The 19,298-nt window shown below is 45.8% G+C and overlaps 1 protein-coding gene across 5 annotated transcripts in view; it reads left to right on the top strand.

Moving 5' to 3' along the window:
• MCC (MCC regulator of WNT signaling pathway) overlaps window positions 1-19,298 on the top strand; it is a 425,078-nt gene that overhangs the window by 319,502 nt on the left and 86,278 nt on the right. For all 5 annotated transcript variants that reach the window (XM_047730871.1, XM_047730872.1, XM_047730874.1 and 2 more), the window contains 2 exons: window positions 7,198-7,340; window positions 17,084-17,226. In XM_047730871.1, coding sequence (XP_047586827.1) covers window positions 7,198-7,340; window positions 17,084-17,226 — 286 coding nt within the window. The remainder of the gene's footprint in view (window positions 1-7,197; window positions 7,341-17,083; window positions 17,227-19,298) is intronic.

The raw sequence follows: 19,298 nt of genomic DNA, 5'->3' as shown, positions 1-19,298 counted from the left end.
TGCAGGTACCGTTAGCAGGGCCATTTGGCAAGTGAAGAAAGAGAGGTTTGGGGAATTTGAGTATCTTGCCGAAGATTATGAGGCTAGAAAGTACCAAGAGTTAGAATTTGCATCCAGGTTTTATGGGAATCCACAGCTGTACTAATCCTGTATTGTCTTTTAGGCTGTCCGGGCTACCCTTAGCATCCAGAGGGGTTCCCAAAGTGGGTGGAGCATGATGCACGGGTCCATTTGGTTTAAATTTCCCTATCATCCCCATCAAACAGGTGCACAGACACATGCATGCACCAACATTAAACAGCCTGGTGGGAAGCTGGCAGAGATTCTATATGCTACTGGTTCGATGCTTTTGGCATATTTGCTATTTATTGAGGACCAACAGTTTTACATTGCTGCATTTTTTTAAGGGCTGTAGAATGATATATCTCAAACAAGCTTATGAATCTATGACTCCCCCACGAAATCAGTCAGTAGTAATACAGAACTCTTTCTATTTCTAAGCTCTCTATCTTTGGATAGCAAGGCTTCTGAATTTTCTACCTCTTGGCTTTTAGGAAGAAAACATAAATACTTTTCATTAAATGTCATGGAGAGAGCACTTTCTTGGTGCTTTCTCATTGTATGAGATACTTAAAGGTACAGTTTGGCTGTGTTCTCTTGGTCAAGAATGTCCTCCATTCCTTCCTTCCTTTTTTCTACTTTTCTTTGGTAAATGGCGCTAGTTGTTTTCCTCATCAAGGGAATTTCCATTTGTGCCGGGCCTCTTTGTTTAGTTGGCCCGGTTCCTCCCATCTTTCCCCTGGGAGAACCTGGGCAAGGACTTAGAATGAGGATGGAAATAACCCCGAGTAATATTGCTGAGACCAATTCAGTGCGACCCTGAGAAAGTAGCATGACTTCTTTGCATATTTTACGAGGGCGTGGTGCCACCCCCCTTCACCAGGATGGTTGAGAGGGTTAACAGATTAATGATGGCATTGCATTTTTCAGGAATGGAGTTCATAATGCTCTTAGGTTTGACAGCTGAGACTAATGTGATGATTAAAGATACGTGGCCTCTGTGGAGTAAGATAAAACCCAGTGAAGAACATTAATAAAATCAGAAAGCTCCTTAGCATTGCCACTTTGCACAGGGTTTTTCCAACAAGAGCTCAAGTTCTCAGACTGGTCTGTCTCGAGGCTGACTCATGACTTCATCCTAGGATTGCACCAAGAGTGGAGATATTCTTGGTGGCTGGAATGATACCGCTTGTTTTTATTACACATTTTTGCATACAGGCAATTTCATCGATTTATGTGGCTAGACATAGGTATTTATATAGATTTTAAAGTTGCTTCCTCATCATGATAGCTGAAAACTAGGGAAAATGCTCCTAGTATACATTAAGTCCCAGACGAAAGTCAGGAAAAAAAAATTTCCTCCTATCCGATCCCAGTCTTTTTTTCTTTGCCTTTCACATTGACTGTTTGTAGTTGTGGGAGAAATCCTAGTGATTCTGACCTCCAGAAATTCATGGCAGGCAAGACGCTGCAACCACAGGCTTGCTTTCTTTGCTAAAATATAGGATCAGTCAAAAACTGAATATAGGCTGGGAGAAGGGAGAGCCCTGGATGCGATTCCTTGCGATAAGAGGAAAAAAGTGGCAGCGTGTTGTTTGAGACCATTTCTTATTTTGTTCAGCTGAAATTTTGGGGGTATTTCGGTATGGTGAGGAGAAGAAATTCATCCCTCACTTGTAAGTTTTGCTGGAAGAAGCTACTCCTCCCTGTTAAGAAAGTTGTCGCCGAATAATTGACTTTGGCAGCTAAAGCTGGCTTGATGGGTACCAGAGGGACCTAGAATTCCCTGTCTTAAAACCCCTTGTGTCTACTTTTATATTTCCGTTCTCCAAGGGGCTGAGGAGAGCGTTGTCTGGGTTTCCTACATTTACCTGGTATGGGAAGGCATAATATTTGTGTTTCCTGGAGTTTACTGGAGGTGGGTCAGGGAAGGAGACCAAGGAGGGTGACCCTGCTGTCCTTGGAGATCTTAAGGCAAATCGCATGGGGACAAGCCCACAGGTCAAGGAGCTGGGAGGGAGTTGGGGGAGAAGATGGTGGCTACAACAGCTTCTACCTTTGATGGTGTAAACACGAATCAGACGGTTTTTCAGAGAGTTCTGCTTGTTGCCTAGGATATAACAAATCAGTCACTTTACATTTTGTTTTCATCTGTAAAATGGTTGTATCATCAGAATATGCCCAAATAAATAACCCCCAAACCACCTCAGCGGCTTAACGTATCAGAGATTTATTTCTTGTTTCTTGCTAGGAGCTCGGTAGGGCTGGCAGGAAAGTGTCACGAATTGTCCTCTACCAGCCTCCTAAGCTGATGGGGCTTCTGCTGTCTGGAACATTGCCAGCAGCCATGGCCAGGGAAGGGAATGTAGCAAAGGAGCCTTAAAGGCTTCTAGGCATAAGTGACATAACTTCACTCATACCTCATTGGCTGAAATAAGTCACATGGCCATATCTAGCTTCAAGGAGGGGAGAGAAAACATCATCTCCCACTGTGCATGGATGGAGGTGAACCAGAGTCTTGAGGAATATCCCTGTTGTCTATCGGGGTGTGCTGATGCTTACGAGGCACACGCCCTACATGATGGTCCTGCCAGAGACCCCTGTGTGTACCAGAGAGAAACGAACACCATTGCAGGAAGGGTTAATGAATTATGTGAAGAGTGGACATCTATCGCCTTTTTTTTTTTTAAATAAAGATTGATTGATTGATTGATTTGACAGAGATCACAAATAGGCAGAGAGGCAGGCAGAGAGGAAGGGAAGCAGGCACCCCGCTAAGCAGAGATCCCGATGCGGGGCTCGATCCTAGGACCCTGAGATCATGACCTGAGCCGAAGGCAGAGGCTTTAACCCACTGAGCCACCCAGCTGCCCCCATCTATCGCTTTTTAATGTGTATATAAGGTACCTCAACTTGTAACTTAAAAGTCAAGAAATGTGTGCAAGCCTGAAGGAGTAATCTAGAAGTCCTACTCCTTTATCCTGTTTAGCTGTCATTGTTGTAGTACCATCCGGATTGAGGCTTTACGGGAATGCGTGCCCAGGGGCAACTCGTAGATGGAGGTGCAGTATCTAGCCTGACCTAGCCTGTGCCCCTAGGAGACAGAACACTCAAAACCACATGCCCTCCCAGGCTAAACAAGGCTCTCACCGGTCATGAAAACTCAGGGTGGTGAGAGGCGTGGGTCAGTCACCATACCGGAGTGTGCTCATAAAATTGGGCAAGACTAGAACGGACAGTCCTGCGGCTGCGGGAGCTGGCCGGCGCAGGAACGCACCGATCACGCACAGAATGGCTCTGTCTGTCCTGGGTCCCGCCACTCGTCTCCCACTTTTCCTGCACTGAGGTGCCCCTTTCCCGGGGTTGGTCTTGTGCAGTTCAGTGGGAGCTGTTGAACAAGGGTGTTCTGTTGGGTTCTTGGGGCTCCAGCAGGTAATGGCTTGTTTTCTCCTGCCCCGTTCCTTCACCCCGCCCCGCCCCGCCCCACCCTGCAGCGTGGAGCTCCGGGCTTCAACCTATCTTTGTCTGGGTCCCACCAGTGTGTGCAGAATGGGTAAAGTGTTCAATGTGATACCTCAAGGGGATGTTGATTTGTATGAATGAGCCTTGGGCAATATCTTCCTAAGCCATCCATTCTCCTTGAGGCTGGGCATTTCGATAATTATTTTCCAGTGTTCTCTTTTCACTGTGTGAAGGATCCCCAGGGTACCATTCTACCATCTCTCCTCCCCCCACCCCCCATTTCTGTCCACGTTTCTTATTCTCCAGCAGAGAATTCCACCTGGAAGCTGTGACTGCATTTCCCTTCGGAGGACATGTCCTAGTGATCCCCACTCTGTAGCACTCAGCCTCGTTTCTTAAATGTTATGGGAAATCAAGCTGTATCTATTATTTTTAGGAAGAATTAAATTATAGAGGCTTTCCACTATTTTAAGAAACCATACTTATGGAAAAAATATAGGAACATAAACCAGATATCTTTGCCTTCAGCTAAGAACTTTTCTTCCTCCGATAGAGTCTTGTTGCTACTCCCAAATGAACCCCTAGTTCCAAATATACATTATGAGTCTTTTGTCTCCTTTTAGCTACAAGTGCTGTTCTGTCTGAATCATCAGGCTTCCTGTTGTCTCTTGTTCATACTCATACCCTCCAGGCAGACTTCCCAGTTACAGGCAGGGGCGAAGGTGGTACAGTACCAGATAGCACGCTCTCGTTATCTGGGCATCGGCCATCTGCTCTCCCGGCAAACCTGGGCATCCCTCCCCCACCCGCAGCCTGGATCTTACCTGTTAGGCAGCCCTCAAGAGTCACCAGGGGTGTCTGGAGTTGTCTTGGTGATTATCAGTAGTAGATTGTGTGCCATTTTCTTGTGTGAATATTGGCATACCTCCATTTTAACATGAATTTTGTAGTTTCTGGTCTGCCTTGGTGGTGGTGGTGGTGGACTGTTGACTTCTAAAGACTATGAAGGAGGAACTGTAAGTGGGGAATTAAAGGAGAGTGAGAGGGGCACCTGAGTGGCTCAGTCAGTTAAGCATCTGCCTTCTGCTTAGGCTGTGATCCCTGTGTCCTGGAATCAAGCCCCAGTTGGGCTCCCAGCTCAGTGGGGAGTCTGCTTCTCCCTTTGCCTCTCCCCCTGCTGGTGCTTATTCACACGCTTTCTCTCTCAAATAAATACAAATTTAAAAAAAAAAAGAAAGGAGAGTGAGAGCTGTTGAGTATGTAAAGGGAAGCATTTCACAGTGGCTTTTTTTTTTTAATTAAAGATTTTATTTATTTGTCAGAGCACAAGCAGGGGGAACAGCAGGCAGAGGGAGAAGCAGGTTCTACACCGAGCAAAGATCGCAATGCAAGACTCGATCCCAGGGCCCTGGGATCATGACCTGAGCTGAAGGCAGATGCTTAACCGAGTGAGCCATGCAGGCGCCCCATTTCACAGTGATCTGTAGCCTTAGAGAGCTGAATATGGAAAACCAAAGAGGAGGAGCCAACAAGAGTGCAGTGTAGTAGGAGTCGCAGCATAAATGAGATTCAGGTCAGGCTGGGCAGTATCTTATAATTATTTTAAGATCTAAAACTGGTGGTCTTCATAAGAGTGCCAGCTACACTGACACATGTACATACTGCACACACATGCTTGTGCACGCACGCGTGCACACACACACACACACACACACACACTCTTTGAAGGTGGGAATAAAGCGTAATAGCAAAAGCTCATAGATATTTTGCAGGAATGCAGAGAAACAGTATTCAGCTGTGAGTATGCTCCAGAGAAATATGAACCTTTTACACTGATTGACACATACTGTCTCTGACACATTGTCATTTTGTGGGCTTGTGTTGTTCCCTGTAAAATATGATGGATCATGGATGAAAAGGCATAACTTCATGGAAAGAGTATCTGTGGCCTGTTAGGGTTTTGATCTGTTTAGGAAAGCTTCCTTGTAGATGTGACTTTATCCTTGCCTCAGTTGCCACATACTTCCAGTTCTGTTCGACCTCAAGGGGAGGTTATCTGATGTTGCAGGTTGTCCCTCAGAACAGAAGTTGCCACCACTGTCTCTCTGAAAGCAGCCAGCTCAGGAAGGTCTGGGACACAGTCTCCACCACCTCCTTGCCTCCAGTCTTGTTCCTGGAGTTCTGAGCAACCCCCAGGACGTTACTTAATACACATCAAGGTGGTTTGTAGGTGTGGTCTCCGCCGTGACCTGTACCACCATATTGCGCAGACTTACTTGCTGCATACATCTGTCAATAGGAAGTGGGGCTTAGTGTGGTGTTGTGCTCATCTCAGAAGGCATTTGTCCCGTAGCTTCTGGGTTATGCCACCATAGGAAGCAACAGATTTAGGGTGGGAGGAGGACGTTGGACCTGGTGGGTGAGAAGTCTTACCCTTGCCCGGCTGCTACCAGCCCTGAAAATGCAAAGTTGGCAAGTACGTATGACTCTTGGCATTAGGAAAACCTCACTAAAATGAAATTAAAATTCCTCTGCTGGACAGGAAATTAATCAAGGCTGAATGCAGTAGACAGGGATAGAAGTTGGATCCCTTGTTCCATCACTGATGAGTTTTATTGTTATGCAAATGAGACTCAAGGCACAGTGACTGGTGGGGCATTGAGGAGGGACCAGAGAAGTGAAGGAGATGAGCAGGTTCCCTAGGATTTAAACTAGCTATGAAAATGTTTTTCTAGCATCTGCTGCCTCTGAGACCATCAAATGCTGAGCAAGGGAAGCGCCTCGGTTTCTCCTGTCATTGTTTCTGCAAAGTGGTCTCCTTGACGGTGTGATATATTGCCATTGATTCATTCCATAACACTACTAGATCACCCACAGTGAAGCAAGCCGTTTGCCAGGTGTCTGGGCTCAATCATGAAAACACCTTGTTTTTGCCTTCCCAGAGTTCACAGTCTGGTAGAAAAGGATATTGGAAAGAATGAAGTCTACAGATACACCAGCCAGATAAGAAATGTTGTCATACCACTTAGGATTATTTGGTTGAAAAGTGGCTGAAACATACCCCAGCAATGTCAACAAAAAGGGGATGAACTAAAAATACATTAATTTTCATTAAAAAAATAAAAATTAAAAAACAAAAGGAATGCATTGGTACAAAGAGAACTAAACAGCCATGAGGAAACATGGCGGGGAAGCTCTGGGGTATAGATGTCGGGAACGAAAGGACAGTCTTTTCAGTCCCCTCAGTCAAGTGAGCGAACTCCAGGCAATCTTAAGTCCGTTCACTCAAGATTCACGTTCCCAAAAGAAGGTAACTGATGGATCCAGCTTGAACACTTGCCTACTTCTTGGTGAGGGAAAAGCAAGAGACTTGGATAATGCCACAGAGATTGTGAGTAATGGCAGACAGGCTTTCTCCCAAAGACAGAATGAATGCTACAAAGGCAAAGACTTTGTCCACAGGGGTGGGAGCCGAGGGGGTGGGGCAGGCGGGAGATGCCTTCTAAAATTCAGCTGCTCTTGTGGCTTCTGGGATTCCGGGCCAATGGGCGGGTCTGCGTTTATTTGGAGAATGCTCAACGTTGAGGTTGTGGTGGTTCGAGACCATAAAATCTAGCATCACTCACCCATTGGCACATCCACTCATTGGCACTTCTGTTGTTCTCTTGATCCCAGTGTGAGCAGTCCCACCTCATGAGAGAACATGAGGACGTCCAGGAGCGGACGACGCTTCGGTACGAGGAGCGCATCACGGAACTCCACAGCATCATTGCTGAGCTCAATAAGAAGATAGACCGTTTGCAAGGCACCACCATCAGGTAATGAGCTCCCAGACGCGGCTTTCTCTCTGCCCCTCTGGGCTCCAAGCTGGCTCTTGGAGCTGAAGTGGTCCCTATGGGTAACGATGATGTTTTATTTGCGGCTAAGACTTTTACAGTTGATATCTACTCCTGTCTCTTCACCTTGTTAACCATGCCCTTTCCCCTCCACTATTCTGTTCTCTTCTGGATCCTCACGAGGGCTCCCCTGGAAGGCAGCCAGGGTGGGAGTTGTAATCCTCCCTTTACCGATAAGAGTGTGGAATTGCAAGTGGGTGAAATGATTGTTTAGCGAGTTCTGAAGGGCGCCGCTTCATCTCCCTCCCAGTATCCCTGTCACCTCTCGAATCTACTCAATGTGCAAACTGTGTGCCTCCCTTGGGAATTTTGAGAGATCTATCAATGTGGCTTAGGACTAAGGAGTATGTCTGCTTCTAGATAATCTAACATCTTGAGCTCACCTGAAGTTGATTTACCAACATGGATGTGGCCTCTTGCAAACTCAGGTGGGGAACAAGATTGGATACATCGTTTTACTGGCACAAAGTCTGGGGCTTAAAAATATTAAGGGTTTTGGGGTGCCTGGGTGGCTGAGTGGTTAAAGCCTCTGCCTTTGGCTTAGGTCCTGATCCCAGGGTCCTGGGATTGAGCCCCAAATTGGGCTCTCTGCTCAGTGGGGAGCCTGCTTCCCTTCCTCTCTCTCTGCCTGTCTCTCTGCCTACTTGTGATCTCTGCCTGTCAAATAAATAAATAAAATCTTAAAAAACTATATTAAGGGATTACTTTGAAGTTCTAGTTAGAGGATAGAGGTGGAGTTAGAACCCACGGTCTCTCTGCTTTTACTTAATATTCTTTCCATGAAAGTGACTCCTGGGGGTCCTGCCTTCCTTAACAATCACTTAACCCCTAAGGCTCCTGCATGCAGTTCTGAATGGGTGTGTCTGCCCTGCTGTGCAGAGAAGGGGGTTCGCTTTGAGCCACTTAGCCAAGGACAAGAGCTTTCATCTCCCTGCCTGTCCTCAGAGAACAGCCCTGAGGAAAGCAAATGGTTGTCTTCCACCTTTATGGAGAAAGAGGGTTTGCCCACTGAATGTCTGTCCAAGCCGCAGTCAGGGCATTTGTAGAGACCACTACTTTAAACTCTCCCTCCCAGAAGTCCCGGGTTAGAAGAAACTTCGGGTGGTTTTGTTCCAAGTCTGAGAGAGTAATGACAGGGCTATCTGATGAGGGTACTGATGCGCCTCTGGTTTTTCCGGGTAAAATCATGGAAAACTTTGCACTGACTGGAGCCACACAAGAAATCCCAATTCCAATTTAGAACCTCAAGGCCTTTAAATTGTATCCCGGTCTTCAGAGTTGATTGTGGGTTAGAAACGCATGAGCAGAGGAGAATTTTCAGACCAAAGAAATGATTATGGCAGATTTAAAGGAGGCTGACAGAGTACACTGGCAAATTTGTAATTTCCATTAAAACATGTTGCACCTTGCAACACTTGAGAAGGTGAGGGTAAATGGACTAAGTGAGTTGTGAACAAAAGCATCACACATCACCTGGAAAACTCAACTTCAGGATGTTTAAATTAAGTATAATGGCCAAACAGCTTCGTGTTAAAATATAGTGAGCTTCTTGACTGTAAACATTTATTGGTGCCTCTTATTTAATGTGCCTGTGCAGATGTCACATTAAATTCTGCCAGTTTTCATTATGTAAATGAGCTTCCCCTGAGCTCCTCGGCTAAGGGGTGTCTCCTGCCCCCTGCACTCCAGGAACCTGGTTTGCCCTCAGGTCCTGAGATGCTTGCTAGACTGAGTGAAGCGGGAGCCAGGTACCTCGGAGGAACTCCCTAAGGCCCTCAAAGATCCAGGATGTAGAGAATGGAGAGTCACACTAGTCAGGCACAATGCTGGTCCTGACAGAGTTTCTTGTCACTTTGGCTTGGGCCCGAGTTAGGAATTTATTGGAAGTGCTGAAAAATCATTAGTATGGGAATAGTGTATGTAAGCTATGATTTATCCATATGTAAGCAACACTACATTGCTTAAGTAAAAAATAATCTCATAGTTGTAAACTTTCATCTCAAGTTGCTATCAGAATGGGAACCTTCTGTGGCCACCCTAGAACACACTCTTTCATATCCTGTAGCCACAGGGCTAAGGCAGCCAAGAATCAGACACTACAGGGGGCTGAACTCCAATGTAAGTTGAAATCCCAGCCACATCAGATCTCTTAGATGAAGATGAAGCATTGATAGGAAAAGAAGAAATGGTGAGAATTTGAATCGAGACACCCGGGTAGGTTTCTATGAATTGAAATACTTAGAGCCTACAAACCCCCATCCTGCAGAAGCACTCCCCCTCCCTGTCTGATAAAGCTAGTCTTACTTTGCTTGGAGACTCTGTAAGCAATCTCATCCCAGGTAGGGGGTGCCAGGTGTATACACTCATGGCTAGGTCCCTCAGGAATAAAGATTGCTAATTATTTCACTCGGTGAAGAACTCTAACCAACTAAGATGCTGGTCAAACACAAAAGAAATAGGGACTTCCGAGTGAAAGAAGAGAGTTAGCAACACCAACCATAGCCTTAAGGGCCAGTTGTAGAAAAGATGGCTAGCCTATGCATATTTTGGTGCTTATTTGCGTATATATTCAATTTTTTTTTTTTTCCTCTTCTTAATTTCTCCTGTTACAGAAGGTGATCTGGTTTTGGTGAAACTTATCTATTGGTCAGGTTAGCTGGTATCTAGGAGGATTTGCCACTGAGCTAAAAGAGCAGTGGGTGCCTGACGATGGAGACAATAACTGATGGGACTTGGGGTCTCCCACTTTGGTGAGAAGTTGAGTCCCCTCCCACTTGAACGAGGGATGGTTACAGAAGCTTGGGGTCATGGCTGTTGCCATTTGGAAGTTTCAGTGTGTGTGAGAGGTTGCGTGTGGTTGTTGAGTAGCCAAAGAGGGGGTGGCCTATGACATGTCAGAGAGGTTGGACCCGTGGGACTCCTTCCCAGATTAGCTGGGTTTTGGAGATGATTTTGGTTCTGCCGGTGAGGTGCCTTTGAATGGGTTTGGAAAGCAGAAGGCAGGTGGGAGCCGTCGTTCCTCAGGCCATGATGGCAGCAACGGAATAGAGACCTTTCGTGGGCATGAGGTCCTGCACCTCAGAGCCAGGAGCTGTGGGCAGGTGTGAAGGAGTGGCAGTTTGCTGACCTTTGAGGGGGCCACACCTGTGATGGCAAATGTCCCAGCTCCCGGTGGCCTGCACCCACACTTCTCTGGTCCTTCCAACAGTCACTCAAGATTGGCACTGCCTAAATTGAATCTCTTCTACTTGAAATATCCAGTGTAGTTTATGTTCCTGCCTGAGCCCTGCCTAATGCATCCTAAATCCCATCTCCTGGGAATAAACACTGAACATTTTGTATATATGGCCTCCTAAAAAATTTTACTCATGAATATTTTAAATAAATTGGATCACATAGCAAACAATGTTTTGTAATGCAGGCTTTTTAACTTAACTATATGGCATGAGTGGCTTCTTTTAATGCTCATCTGACTTGGGGAGATTATATAATGGGATGGGGAAATGGAAAAATACATCAATAGCTCACTTTGGAATGGGGGGTTGGATTTCTAAACAAATTAAACACGAGCACTTTTGTTTCCCAAGGAGATTCTTTCCTTTTTTTTTTTCAGATTTTATTTATATATTAGAAAGAGAGAGTATGAGCGGGGCGGGGGAAAGGGCAGAGGCAGAGGGAGAAATAGGCACCCCGCTGAGCAGATAGCCTGATGCAGGACTCGACCCCAGGACCCTGGGATCATGACCTGAGCTGAAGATAGATGCTTAACGGACTGAGATACCCGGGCGCCTCTGAGGAGATTATTTTCTTTGCCCAAAAGCTACTCTCCTAACACCACCGTTTCACTGCTGGCTGTCATGAGTAGGTCATGTTTCTGCTTCATTGCTTGGTTGTTAGCCCACAGCTATCTGGCTTCTGAGTGCAGCAGTTTGCCAGCACTGCTTTTGCTAAGGACCAAATTGTGTCTCCAAATTCAAAAATTCATATGTGGAAGCCCTACCCCTGAATAGGACAGCATTTGGAGCTGGGGCCTTTGGGAGCTAACTCTGTCCCATTGAGGTCATGAGGATGGGGACCGCATGGTGGGTGTAGTGGGCGCCCTTCTGAGAAGAGACACCAGAGGGCTTGCTCGAGGGCGCACTCGCTCCCTGCTGCATGAGGATACAGTGACAGGGCAGCCATTGGTAAGCCAGGAAGAAAGCCCTTACCAGAAACTGACCGTGCAGCCGCCTTGATTTGGGACTTCAGACCAAAGTCTAGAACTGAGAGAAAATAAAATCCTGTTGCTTGAGCTAGTTCATCTACAGTGTCTTATTACAGCAGCCTGAGTGAAGAGGCTTTTTTGACAATCACTAGTGACTTCCTAACTGAAGAATCCAGTGACCTTTTCTTATTTTGGGTCCTTTTCTAGAGGATTTACTTCCAAATCTTCCTTCCTGGTGTGTTTTTCTTGAACTTCTAGGACCCTGTATCTTTTCTTCTGTCACTGAGATTCACCTTCAGCCTTGGCTCCTACCCTGGGCTCTCCCCTTCCCTTTACCTCAAGTGGCTGCAGCCCTGCCGCACTGACCTCTCCCCTCAGAGTTACCTCCCTCTACTCTGGCCCTTCACCCTTCTGCTGCTCTGTCTGCAAAATGCTCCTTTGGCAACAAAGATAATTATGCAAATCCCATTTACTCCGACATAATCCAGTCTCTAAAATCTCATACCTGCCCCATGAGCCTGACCTTTCCATTTGCCCCATTATTCACCAGAAGATTCATAGATCAGTCCATCTTCCTTTGTGCTAGATGGAAAAAGAGGTGTAATTGCAGGAAGAATTGAGACTTAACACCGATTTCCTGCTTTAGAGCCTCTAAGAGAATTGGAAAGAATACAGTTCCTCATTGCATCTAAAAAAAACATGGTTCTTTAAAACAATGATGGCATGTCAGAGCACATCTGCCTTTACTTATCAGGAAGGATGTAGTTCAGCAAAACCCCCAGCAGGTCAGGTCGGCAGGGTTAGCTGGACGTAATTGACAGGTGCCAAGGCAGGCAGATGTCCATCTGGATCTTGTTCACCGGTCAATCCAGTGACAAGGCATGAATGTCCACGCCAAAACAGAAGAGACATGGGGATTGCTGAGGAAATAATATTTGTACCAAATATTACTGATTCCGTAGTAATTTAGCTTTAGGTCTGGAAGTACTTCCCTTTCCGGATAAGATCATTTCACCCCTGGCCAGTTATGAGAACGAAATCTTTAAAAATTGTCATCAACAACTACCACCAAACCTTCTCCTTGGATCACGATATTTGACTGTTGATTCATGGTCCTAAATTTAGGAAAGAGGCTGTACCGCTCACTAGTTGCTGGCTTTGGGGCAAATCACTAGCCTCTTGAAGCTTCAGTTGTCTTACTTGTAAATTAAAGGTATTGGGACACCTGGGTGGCTCACTCGTTAAGCCTCTGCCTTTGGCTCAGGTCATGATCCCAGGGTCCTGGGATTGAGCCCTGCGTCGGGCTCCATGCTTGGCGGAGAGCCTGCTTCCCTCTCTCACTCTGCCTGCTGCTACCCCTGCTTGTGTGCTCTCTCTCTGTCAAATAAATAGATAATCTTATATGCAAAAAAAAAAAAAAAAAGTACTGATCCCAGCTTTGATGAGCCCTAAGATCTCTGCTGGTCAGAGTCACTGCTAGTCACATAGGTGGTGGGTACAATCTGATGCTTGCATCCTTGGGAGCACTTTTCTTTTGTTTAAGCTCATAGCAAGTACGCACCATTGCCACTCTAAGAGCCACTTGGAAGCACTTCACAGATGCTTCTAGGTGAATGAAATAAGGTACATTCAGAATCCTGTGAGATGATTCTTTATCTTCCAAAGAGAAACACCTGAGCACTTTGTAATTCCATAATTATGAAACTGCCACAATAGTGTGTAATTTCCAACATTTATCACTCGATCAAGCTTCTGGGTTGTTGTTGTTATTTTTGGCTTAAAATGATCACTTCTTGGATCTTTTCATGTTTTCTTCCTTCTCATCTCCAGCATTAGCAGCTGGTATTCTTTGGGGAGATCCTTTTTTCCCCAAAGAAAAAAATTACCATTTGCCGAGAGTTACCATATACACAACAGAAAGAAGCAGGCGATGAAGTCACTTTGAGATGCCGATGCTGTGGTGTTAGCTAGACATCTTCACCTGCCAGGTGACTCCTGCTGCGCAGAGCAGCCTGGAAAACACACCTCAAGTTCTTGCTTTTGTAAAACTGCTGGGACTGATAGAGGCTTTCTGGCTTCTTGTTCCATTGCTCTGGGTGAACCGGTGCTCCCGGATAACACAGTAGGGAGAAAAGCCCGCGCTCTCATCGTCTACACACACTGCAATTGCAGATGGACCGTCCTGCTTACAAAAGGCCCTGTGAGGGTGCATGGGTGGCTCAGCTTCTGTCTTCGGCTCAGGTCATGGTCTCAGGGTCCTGGGATCGAGCCCCACATCAGGCTCTCTGCTTGGTGGGGAGCCTGCTTCCCCCTCTCTCTCTGCCCATCTCTCTGCCTGCTTGTGATCTCTCTCTCTCTCTGTCAAATAAATAAATACAATCTTTAAAAAAAAAAAAAAAAAAGTCCCTGGAAGAATTGGCTTTTGTTCTCTCCTAGTCCCAGATCCCAACCTCTTTTTAGGAATGATGCCAGTATTGATGTTCAGGAGATGATAAGGATATGCAACTCTATGAATTTTTTAACCGGAGTCAGTGGGAGAAACAAAAGGGATGCACATATTTTAATATTTGGGTTCAGTTGAACCATTTTTCTACCTCCTCCTTCATGGTACAGAATGCTGCCTGATCTTGCAAGGTTGTTTCTGCCTTTTATTACCATACACTTGGTTTGCATGAGTTGTTTTGTACTTTAGTACTATGATTACCACAAGGAGGCATCTTAGCCAGGAATTCTGTGTGCTCAGCTCAGCCCTTCCCTTTGGGGTCAAGAAAACAGGTCTTCAGCACTTGCCCCTGCTTATTTTCTCTGATTCCATATGAGAGCTCGGCAATGCTTCTTCCCCTGAATTCCTAGACTTTGTCATTTTTTTAAAGATTTTATTTATTTATTTGACAGAGAGATCACAAGTAGGCAGAGAGTCAGGCAGAGAGAAAAGGGGAAGCAGGCTCCCTGCTGAGCAGAGAGCCTGATGCTCGGGGCTCCATCCCAGGACTCTGGGATCATGACCCGAGCTGAAGACAGAGGCTTTAACCCACTGAGCTACCCAGGTGCCCCTAGACTTTGTCATTTTATTTTTGTTTCTCCTGACTCCAATGATTTGCCTCCTTCAATGCCATCCTTCTGTTCAGAGGGCCTGAGCGCCCCTCCAGCCTCAAGGTTTCCATTGGGCACCCCATGGGGTTTCAGTGGTATTGACCACTTACTCCTCTCCATTCCTGTTCTCATTCACATTCAGAGGCTCCTCTGAGCCTTTGCTTTTGCCCTTCCACCCTCATGACCTATCTAAAGTCTACTCACCTGGGACTTCTCTGGAGTGCTGCTCCATCCCAAAAGTCTTTCCTGACTACTACTTACCTGCAACCCAGATGCTCCACCTGTGTCCAGGCTTCTTGGGCTCGAATGAGTTGTGAACACATTTGACTCCTAGAAGACCGCACCCACCTGGTCTTTGCTTTCCTGTTCTTATTTTGGTGCTCGAATACTTTGACCACAGGTCCTTAGTTTGCATTTCATGACCCTGAAAGTCTTTGGCCTCAGATGACATTTCTAGGGTAGTGTGATTGTCCCTCAAACTGTGCTCTGACCGCAGTGAGGAATGGCCCCTGCAACCGACACTCTCCTCTCCCAGCCCTTCCCAATTCACTGCTACATACAGTTCATCCTGGTAATCCCTGGAAGTAATTCCTTACAAAGCACGAGATTTGGCAGGCCCTATGTGTTTTGGAACCTGCTGAGCCGGAAAGGTTTAAGGTGGCTATGAGTGATTTTGCAAATGCCATTTATACAAAGATACAGCAGCATTTATCTGGCTTTCTTGGCTGTAACACCATCTCAGCCAAGCTGAAGCTGATTACATTGGCCATGCAACAAAGGTAATTTATTCATCATACACAAAACCACCCATTAACTAAAATCAGATTTTGTAAGTGCTGATGGAAAAGAGAGCTGATGTATCAGGGCACAATTACCCTCTAGACCGAAAAGGCTACTCTTAAGGTACTTTTTAATTGTTTTCATTCCTAAACCTAATTATTGTTAGCTTTGCAGGTGTCTCATAATTAACTTAGAGAACATTAACCTATATTTTTTGCCTTCACCGCTCCCATTCTAATTCATATTTTGCATGTCTGGGGGCCTAATATCTGTTAAAAGCCTCCCCAGATTTCTGGATGGCTTTTATTAAAAACCCCTTATAAAGCAGGGGCTCAGCGGAATTCCTTCCCTGAGACGATGTAAATTTCTCGAGAGAAGAATTCTGGAGAGTTCTTCACATTCTCTAGTTTATAGATGTGTCTCCACAGCTTAAAATGGCAGTTGCCTCTTCCCCAAGTTCCAGTGGTCACCCATTACCATCTTGGTCTACCCCAAACCCAAGGCTGTAGACTCTCGTCCCTGCTGGTGTCCACAACGTCAAGCAAATGCCAAGCCAAGAGGACTTCTCTTCCTGGTTTTCTTCTCAGACATCCACAGGCTTCACAGGCTCAATTAAATCCCCTGACGATTTTCTGCTCTGGTTCACTTGCAAAATCAATGCTACATACCGGGGCTGATTTTTGCCCTCTCCATGTCCGTGTCTGGTGTGTGTGTGTGTGTAGTGATGGCGGTGGTGTGAGGAAGAGGTATGCATGAGCCTTGAAAGACATACTACAATCGTAAGCTCCCTTCAACATTCCCATAGCTAATTCAGGGACCAAATGTCGAGGGATTGAGAAGGGGCGGGGGTATGTGTGTGCCATTACAACATGGCAGCATTTAGGTGTTGACTTCTTGTTACAAATGCTGACTGACGGAAACAGACCACTGAGTGGCGTGCATTCACTTGCTATGTCCATTTTTCTCCTCCGCCCATCCTCTTTTCCTATCCCCTAACTCCACGGACTTGCTTTAGGGAAAGTAGGTATGGCATTTACCTCTCTAAGTATCCAGGTTGATGTGCACAGGTGAGGTGCTGGTTTTCCAGTAGCTCCAGCCCCAACACCTTCTTATATCCTCTTCCAAGGAAAACGCCCACCAGCGGGACCCTCCAGGTGATGGGATGTGACATTCCAATGCTCCGAGCTCCTGTTTACTTTGCTCACTCTAGCCTCAGTACTCACACCAGTTTTCAGGTCTTGGGTTCTTTCTCACATCAGAATTTGAGGAGGTGAAGGAAACTAATTTCTTGAGGAAATCTTAAAAGCAAAAAAAATTTCTACTAGGCTGTTAGATGGATCTTGTTCATCATATGTGTAGGTATGGGGCCACAGGAGCACCTTTCAGTTTCACATGTGGATGTGGAACATAGAGATGACTGAATGTTTGGCCTAGAAAGAGTCCTAGCCCATACAGCTGAGTAGGGTGGGCAGGGGGAGTAGATCTATCTGCTTTCTCTCTGAGTATCTTTTTTGTCTTTAGAAGTCATGTTCTCTAGGAATTTGTCTTCTGTCTCTGCCAGTGGTGGCTGACTCTCCTTTTTTCTCAGGGAGGAAGATGAGTACTCGGAACTGCGATCAGAACTCAGCCAGAGTCAACATGAGGTCAATGAAGACTCTCGAAGCATGGACCAAGACGAGACCTCTGTCTCCATCCCCGAAAACCAATCCACCATGGTCACTGCTGACATGGGTGAGTCTGCCTGCCACTGCACAAAGCCAGAGTTTGGTTTCTGGATTGTAATGGGAATTTTAGAAATAAGAGGCAGCCTGAAGTAAAATTTAATTAGTCAAGGAGTTTGGTGAGTAGATGGAAGCACACCTATTTGAATCCCTTACATGCTACTGTGTCGGAACTAAAGGGGTGAAAGAGCTTTCCGTCCTGATGTTTGTGATTCAGACTTAGAGCACCTCTATTTGAACATTCTGGAGATGGGGAACCAGCTGAAAAGGCTATTGTAGTGTTCCGAGTTCCAGTAAAATCTGAGCTATGAGGGCAGGAACGGGAAGGATGGAGTGGGTGGCTACACATTGTGGTGGAAGAACCAATTGGTTTTAACAACTGTTGGCTCAGAAGGAATCCAAAATGACTCTAACCTGTTGATCCTGAGTGACTAAGAGAACGATCATAGTCTCAGTAAGGATGTTCAGTTGAGAAATGAGTTGGGAAATAAATATATTGTGTTTGAGGTTGTAGAGAAACGTCCATCTGGGAATACTTGGTTTGGTGTATTTTAAACTGCAGGTCATGACGTGTTAGTGGGTCTTGAGATTAAATGAAAAATATTTTTTAAGTGAAATCAAATAGGAAAAAAATGAAATGACAGTATTACTTCATAAGACTTATTTGTTGAGTTATGTGTGTATGTAGAAAGTTGTCAAATGAAATGTTTCTGCTGTGCGCTGCAGTCAACCCACAAAATGTTGCAAAATCACAGGTCTACTTGGCGATGCTTAACCGGATCTTTGGAGAGATTAGGGTTGGGGATAAAGGCTTTGAAGTTCTGAGGTAAGGAGATCTCTGTGGTCAAAAGGGTGTGGAGTCAGAGAGGGAAGAGCACCACATCTTAGGAAATGTTCACATGTAGGGAAGATAGAAGGACTAGGAGAAGGGGGAATAAACATAGTGTAAATTTCTTAGACTCTAAACTTTTGTTGGGGAGAGAGACTTGAAATATAATACACATTTATATTAATTTTGAAAGTGCTATAACATTAAGGAGCATAGTACCATGAATTTATCAAAGGAATTTAATTCAGTTTAAGATTCTGGAAGAGCTTCTAGAAGTGACATTTGAGCTGAGAGCTGGAGGGTAAATAGGAATTAACCTGTTAAAGGAGGAGATGCATTCAGGGGAGGGTGGGAAGAGTGGATGCGTTCAAGGAGATGGAAAGAGATTGTGGAGGGCCCAGAGGTGTGAGATGCAGGCTGGAGAGGTAGGTGGGAGCCGGAGCATGCAAGATCTCATAGACCATGTTAGAGAGTTTGACTTTAATCAAAGATGCACAAGAAACCACTGAAAGATTCGAGTAGTAGGGGAAGGGGATGCGATGGTCAGGTTTGCATTTTGAATCAAACATTCTGTGATAAAGAGAATCAGTGTATCAAGAATGAATGGGGAAGGCCAGCTAGGAAACCATTGCTAAAGTCTCAGTGGGCATGATTATTGCTAGGTTCAGGGCGATGGTAGTTAAGCTCTAGAAAGATTTAAAGTTGGCAAGATCTGCTGGAGGATTAGAGAAAGAGGGAAAAGGAAGTGTGCATGTGGAGATGTTCTCTCAGTGTCTAGATGACACAGTGGGTGGACGACACCGCCGAGCACCATCATGGGAGCTCAGTGAAAAGAGCCAGGTGGTTTTGCTTCGAGTTTTGTCTTGTTGTACTTGAAGGAAGTGGGAGTGCAGGGTGGAGCGCCTATGTTTCATTTGGGCCTAAGTTTGAGGTATCTCGAGGTGTCTGGGGGGAGATGCTTCCAAAGGCAGCAGGTATCCATGAGAAGCCAAGAGGAGAGGTCTAGGCTGAAGAAAAGCAGTGAGGAGACACTGGGTTATGTGCAGTTACTAAAGCGGTGGGAGGCTGTGGTCGAGTGAGGAATGTGGAGAACCGGGGAAATCGGCCAAGGAGGAGACCCAGCAGAGCTTCTGGCTGGGATGCGGCCCCCCCCCCCCCCAATCATTTTAGTCTCAGTTTAAATGCACCCGCTCTGAAAACATCTCATGGGCATCAGCCTGCTGCTTCCTGTGTTCACTCTGGCACTACCCCTT

This window comes from Lutra lutra, chromosome 5 (genome assembly GCF_902655055.1).
Source record: "Lutra lutra chromosome 5, mLutLut1.2, whole genome shotgun sequence".
In the NCBI taxonomy this organism is placed as follows: Eukaryota; Metazoa; Chordata; class Mammalia; order Carnivora; family Mustelidae; genus Lutra; species Lutra lutra.
The sequence above is the reverse complement of the archived record's forward strand: the minus strand, read 5'-3'. Positions and strand labels throughout refer to the sequence as shown.